The 6,874-nt window shown below is 43.8% G+C and overlaps 1 protein-coding gene across 1 annotated transcript in view; it reads right to left on the reverse strand.

Annotated features, from left to right (window-relative positions):
- The window catches only part of CNGB3 (cyclic nucleotide gated channel beta 3), a 67,308-nt gene that overhangs the window by 42,682 nt on the left and 17,752 nt on the right, over nucleotides 1-6,874 (reverse strand). Inside the window, exons 5-6 of the mRNA XM_019527887.1 lie at nucleotides 3,024-3,110; nucleotides 411-475 (exon numbers count right to left, since the gene is read on the reverse strand). Of these exons, the coding sequence (XP_019383432.1) occupies nucleotides 411-475; nucleotides 3,024-3,110 (152 nt within the window). The remainder of the gene's footprint in view (nucleotides 1-410; nucleotides 476-3,023; nucleotides 3,111-6,874) is intronic.

Below are 6,874 nucleotides of genomic sequence, written 5' to 3' on the forward strand. Positions count from 1 at the left end.
TTATTTGTATGCATAACTGATTACAGGATCAGGGACTACAACGAAGAAAATGGAGATATTTAAAACGCAATGAAGATATTTAAAAGACAATGACTGAAAGGAATAGTTTGAGGTTCATCATTTGTATACCATGCCTGACTGACAGCCTGTAAGAGAAAGGCCGTGTATAGATGTTAAATTTCTACCAGAAGAATTGCCATTCTCGCAGGAGGAAGTAGGAACATACAAGTGTTCATTCATTTTCATCTAGAGGTAACATACCCACTCCGGGAGAAAGATCTTTCAAATCGACACCTAGAGGAACTCCCTTGTGAGAGAACCTGTCTCTTACAAGAATGAGCACGAGTACACTGCTCGAATGACTCACATTCTGTGTTAACCTTTCAATAAAGTGTTTATTGGGTACATACCTGTAGATGTATGCTTTGTCCAGGATAGCTTCCAACCGATCATTAAACTCAAAGAATGTGTTATGCTAGATGGAAATCAAATGTAAGCAATCCAACCATGATCTTATCACATTTTCTTTTCTACTGGGATGCACATTAGTAAACATACCTATTTTGTAACTACAGCATTTTTTACTACTCTGACTTGATTTGTGCATTTAGTTTAAAAGTGAACTGCAGAACTAATATAAAAAACGAGTTAAGCATAAATCTAGGTGGGCATTTTTGCATTACCTAAGCTATGGAAGATCCCTTACTATGAACCATAATGACTTATGATGATGATGATAAATGATTCTTTTATTCAGACAAAAAAAGTCTCTTTGTCTGCATTGAACATAATTTTGCCAGAGTGAATATATCATTTTAAAGATCTTTTTTCTTGTCCCTGATTAGCTGATGATATTCTAGACTGCATCATTCTGTAACATAACAATGTGAGGTCTCAGTGACTACAGTTCTCATACTAAATTATTAAACACTGATAATCTATTCATGTGCTGAATTCCTCCCACAGTAACTATTTTTACTTAGTTTTGCTGTTCACCTTTAACATTACCATATATTTTTAAAAATTGTTTTCTGGTCAGCATGCATTTGCTTGCCAATTTGTTATATGAGTGCTTCATTTTACATTCTTCCTTATCAGTTTGGTTATGAGTTATGGATACTTGTTGATAACAACAGCACAAAAACAAGCCACATTGCTGGAAAGGATGTTAAAAAGCATGCCAATGACCCTTCCTCCCTTCGCCTTAGTTCTTTTTACAGGCACATGCTGATTAACATAACAAAGTGAGACCTTTTTTAGGTAAATATTTGGTCTAAGGTTATATATCAACAATATTACCATAAAGGGTTTTGGTGTGGTTAGCCATGTTAGTTTGAAGACAAGGCAGAAGGTAGGGCACAATAGCACGTTACTCCCCCAGTTGACATTACAATGATCATGCATTTGGGATCTGAGGAATTTTGTGTCCAATCCTAAAAGTCCCATATCCTGTCTTGCCAGAATGTGTATGGCAGGACACATTATTTTTGAGACTGGGGATAAAATTCTTCAAATCCCAATCATGTGACTATGGAGCAGGCAATGCTGGAGCAGTCCCACATTTAGGAACCAGTTCCCTGATGTTGGGCTGTACAGACATGCCTTTCAGTGGGTGGGGAGCAGCCCTGAGTTCTTAATACAGGACTGGGGATACAGGTGGGAGAGAGTCCTGGGTCCCTGAGCTGGGATCTGAGGCTGCCTCTGCTGATTGAGTGGAGAGAGCAACAGCTCATGGTTCATCATGGAAATATGCAGTTGGGACTAGGAAGCTCTTCACTGGCCAAATGCATGTGCACTACTTCCTTGCTGAAGTATATACAGCCAGGGATTGTGGAGCTCCCCAGTCCCTGGGTGCACATCTCCAGGCCCATAGTTTCTCCACTAGAACGTGTACATCTGGGCATCAGGGGACTTTGGTCCCAAGCTGCCCTTTAAAGCAGCAATACAAACAATACAAACAAACCACCAAGTTGTTCTTCATTAAATGTGAAACATATTTGTGGCTGGCTAGCCATTTTATCATGCTGTAAATTCACCAAATATGTGGCACATTGCAATTTGTGACACAATTAGTAGGTTAATCGCACCAAAATTGTAACATTTGCCAGGGGCCCAAAAGACTTAACTGAGTTTGAGAAGCACAAATTTTCGTAGGCACTATCCTACTTTGTCAGATGCCTTGCCAGGACTGGAGGAAAGAAACATTTTTTAGAAGGGAAGGTACATAAAGAGTTTTGGTTTTGAAGCAGACGCTTTTCCCATTGTATAGTGCCCACATGCCAAGTTAATGAGTACTTTGCCTATATAGATAAAAATAAAGATTTTGACACTGTTTCATGTAGTAGTGAACTTTTCAGTGGTGGGAATAACAAAATGTTGGAGTTGAATAGAAGTATCTAGCTTCCAGGCACCTCAAGGGAATAATGTGGAGGGCCACAACTTCACTGAGACCTCCAGGAAATGTGCTGGATGCAAGAGAAATGTGCAGGCTGCCCCTCTCCACATCATGCAGCCAACTTTGCAAGCTGATGTGGAAAGCAGGCAGAACTATGGTCTCTCTCTTTCCTGTCCCATCCACACTTCATTGACCACTGTGTATTTCTTTGTATTTGGTATGAAATAATGTGCTTGGGTTTATTACATGGGTAGTACAAGATTTACGTTATCTTTAACTCTTCATTCCCTTGCCTGTCAGTGGTTGATTTTTATAAGTATTTGCAGTTTAAATAAATGGAATATACTCAGCCTGGATAACAGAAGCACTATTTACAAGTAAAAAAAAGTAAAGAAAAGTAAAATCAGCAGAAAAGCTCCAGATCTATGATTTCTGTTAGAAAATATATCTGTTGTCTACATATTCAAAAAAGGCAATATATCTTTTACATATTTATGTTGTAGCCATTTATAAATTCTGTAGTTTCGACCCATAGAAACAAGTCTTTATACATAAGAAGCTAAAAGCCCCAAAGATTTTATGGAAATTTTTGCAAGGTTTCAAACTTTTCATATTTACTTGGTCTTACCTTTAATACCCTGTTGGCTCTAAACATGGGGTTAAACCCAAAGAAGACGTATAGAACATCAAATGGTATTACTGATGCCAGGTCAAACTGTTGAAAAGCACAATTCAATTAAGACTTAACAAAAATTAAAATGTATTTACATGTTGTTGTGAACATGTCTACATTACATAAGCATTGTGCACAGAATATGATCAGTCAACATGCAGTTCCCATATCTTCCTAAATAAGTGACAAGCAATATAATCTCTTTAAAAAGACCAACGGCTTTTCATTGCCCCAGAGACCACACATTCCTCAGATTTTTATCTAAGGATTATTAAAAATATCTTGGATATTATTAAAAGCAATGCTATATTTAAATGATTAAATGCTATTGGATCAGCCTGAGATGTGTGTTGTGTGAGAGAAAAGAAAAGAGCACCACACAAGCCTCTCTTAGTAGGATTTTGAATGTCAGAGCCATTGCCTCCAGTGACCTGAGAGTGCACTACCTGCTCTAACCATATCAGAGGTGTCACCTCAGGTTCCCTTTAATGCAACCATTCTGTTTTATTCCATGTAGGTTCTTTTATCACCATAGTTTGTGAGCACCTCCCACCAATACCTGAAGAGGTGCAACTAACATGTTTTCACAGCTGGTTCTCTCTCTTTTCCCAAGTCTTTCCAAGAGAAAAGTCTGTTTTGTGGAGAGAAAGGAAACTGTGGTAGTTGGGTGCTGTCTTTTAAAGTGACAACTCCTGGCTACAACTCTGCCCTGCTGTTCCTCCTATGGTAAGAAATAGGGTTGTCAATTAATCACTGTTAACATGTGTGATTAACATGTTAATTGGTTCTTGCATTAATTTTTTAATGCGTTAATCACACACATGGTTTTGGAGCCTTTGCCTGGGCTGTGCTCTGCCACCGTCACCACTGCCTCTGGGCCTCCCAGAAGGGCAGCAGTGGCAGTCCAGAGGAGCTGCAGGGCAGCCCAGGTGTGTGCTCCAGGCTGCTGCAGCAGGAAAGGGGGGGCGCGCGCGCACACACACACACACACACACACACACACACACACACACACACACACACACACACACACAACCTGCAGCATGCATGCAGCCAGGAACGCAGCCTGGCAGTGTGTAAAGCAGCACTGAGAAGGTAAGCCTATGGTGTGAAAGAGGCAGGGGAGCAGATCAAGGCCCCCACAGTGAGGGGGAAAGTGGGGCAGGGGCTGGGGTGAATGGGGCCCCAGAACCAGGGTGGGTCATGGGATGGAGCCACAGGAGGCTTTTCCAGGAGTGCAGGTGCACAACCCTGGGGGAGGCGTGGGGGTTATGTGCCTCTTGGATTTGTGCATGGGGCAGAAGCAGGCTGCCCACTGCAGGCTGGGGCTCTGCACCTTGCTGCCTTTGCCCTTTGGCGCTGCACTATGCCATGTTGTGCGTCCTGTCACCAGGTGGGCAGAGGCCATGCAGCACAGCCAGCACTTAGCTCCCAGGCAAAGGCAGCAGGGTGCAGAGCCCCAGCCTTCAGTGGGCAGCCCACCTGTGCCCCATGCACAAATCTGGGGGGTACTTGTCCCCCTTGCCTCTCCCAGGGGGGCACACAGTGCAGAAAGCCACAGCCCCTCCCCCACATCCCTGGATGGCCTGCCCATGGCTGTGTCCTACAACCTGTCCCAGCCCTGGGGCCCCATTCACCCCAGCCCCTACCCCTGTCCCACTCCCTCCCTCACCATGGGGGCCTTGATCTGCACCCCCCATCCCTTCCCCTTCACAAATTTACCTGCTGGGTGCTTCTCTATATGCCACCGAGTTACCATAATTCTAGTTTCAATAAAGGACACCTGTGGTGGGGGAGTGTAATATGATTGTGGGGCGGCAGTGATATGCCCCTGCCCTTTCCCTCACTCCCAAACCACAGCCCTCTCCAGCACTGCTGCTGCCCCTCACTCCTGACCCATATTACTTCACATCCTGCAAGGGCATGTGGGGACCCCCGTCCCTTCCCAGGTTCCAAACTCCACCCCCACATGTTCATACATTTCCCCCAACAAACACACCCCATCCCCACCCCAACTATCCAAAGTACCTGCATAATTTTGCATAATTTTGAGTTTTTCTGTGCATAATTTTGAGGTTTTAGCTGTGCAATTAAAATTGTGATTAATTGTGACTGGTTTTTTAATCGTGCAACTAATTGCAATCAAATTTTTAAATTGTTTGACAGCCCTAGGAAGACAGTAAAAAGTTCTCAGATGCAGAGACCTTATCTCATCCATCCAGGAATGTTTCCACCTTAGGAAATGCCACTAAAGCTGTCAGTTACCTGCCAGTCACTCCATTCTTTGGCTTCCCAGAGCTGAGTTGGACTGTACACAATCCCTGTTTAGTGCCCCCTGGGCCCTGTTTTCCTTTACCGTATCTGCACAGAAAGGTTAAGTATAGAAAGTCAAAAAGCCTAAAAAGTCAAAAAGCCTGAGGCTGAATCAATTCAATCTTCACAGGTTAGTCTTAGCTGTGTAGATTGAACCAACAAGTAAGTGAACAGACATTCACAATTGAGTCAGAAAATGCAGGCACATGCCTGCAGTGGCCCAGGCCAACAGCCAGGGGGTGCTAGAGCACCCCTCCTTGCTTGGCTGGTAGCTTGGGCCAAATCTAGCCTACCCACCCTTCAAGGGGGATTTGCAGGGGAGGTGCAAAGCATGCTGGGATGCAAGGGGACTTAGAGTTAACTTGAATCTGGAGGGGATCTGGGACAGAAGTTAAATAAACTGATTTAACTTAAATCAGTTAAGTTTGATACTATATATATCCAGGTTTATCTTAAACTGGTTTCAGCCACTTTGAAAGCAGTTTAAGTGCACTGAACTTCTGTTCTGTTACAAATTTGAATCAGTTTCCAATCACTTATACCTGTTTATGTGTAATTGCTGACCCTAGCCAAGGAGGCAAAAATTAGCTTGTCTGAATATGTAACAATAGCATTGGATTAAAATGCAATTCCAAAATGAAAATGAGGATGGCCTATATTAGAGAGCTGCTGAGAAATCTCAGCTCCCATTACAGACATCAAGGGTAACAGGCACATTGCAGGATTGAACCTAAAAGACACAGGCCAAATATACTCAGTAAAGCATCTTGCTTATAGGATGAATCCCTTTCCTGCATACATTGTGTGGAGGGCCCTGACCCTACAAATACTTTTTTGCATGGCTTAACTTGAAGGATGCAAGCAATGCCACCAAAACCACTACTTGTGTACTTGAATAGAAGCAAGTGCAAAAGAAAGCGTTTGCAAAGTAGTGTACTAGATCATATTGGAAGGTCCTAAGATGCACATACCCATGACTGAGGCCTTCAGATATTACAGTGTCTCTGTACTCTGGCTGAGAAAATTACATTTCAAAATCAAGTGCAGTAACTGTCCTAAATCAAATGCATCCTTGATTTACCTAAGGCAGTTGTTGTCAACCAGGGGTACACCTACCCCTAGGGGTACTTAAAAAGGTCCTAGGGGGTATGCAGACTGAATGTAACTGACACATGCCATATGTGTGTGCACAGCTGCTTCACAGCATGTAGGCAGCGGGTCCAGCTGATAAGTATGTAGTGAGTGAGGGAAGGGGCTGAAGGAGGGGGCAGATCAAGGCTGCAGTGGTTGGGGAGGGAGTGGGGCTGGAACAAGGGCAGGAGCTGCCCAGCCAAGACGGGGTGCCGGACTGAGCTGGGAGGGCTTTGTGGGCATGTGCTCCTGGATCTGTGCAGGGAAGGGTGAGATGCTGCTGTGGGCCGGGGCGAAGGCTATGCCAGGCTATTCCAGGTGGGCACTGGTCTGGGCTGAGCTCTGGGCAGGTGGCAGCAGTG

Source organism: Gavialis gangeticus, unplaced genomic scaffold (assembly GCF_001723915.1).
Source record: "Gavialis gangeticus isolate Ggan-Ray unplaced genomic scaffold, GavGan_comp1, whole genome shotgun sequence".
Taxonomy (NCBI): Eukaryota; Metazoa; Chordata; order Crocodylia; family Gavialidae; genus Gavialis; species Gavialis gangeticus.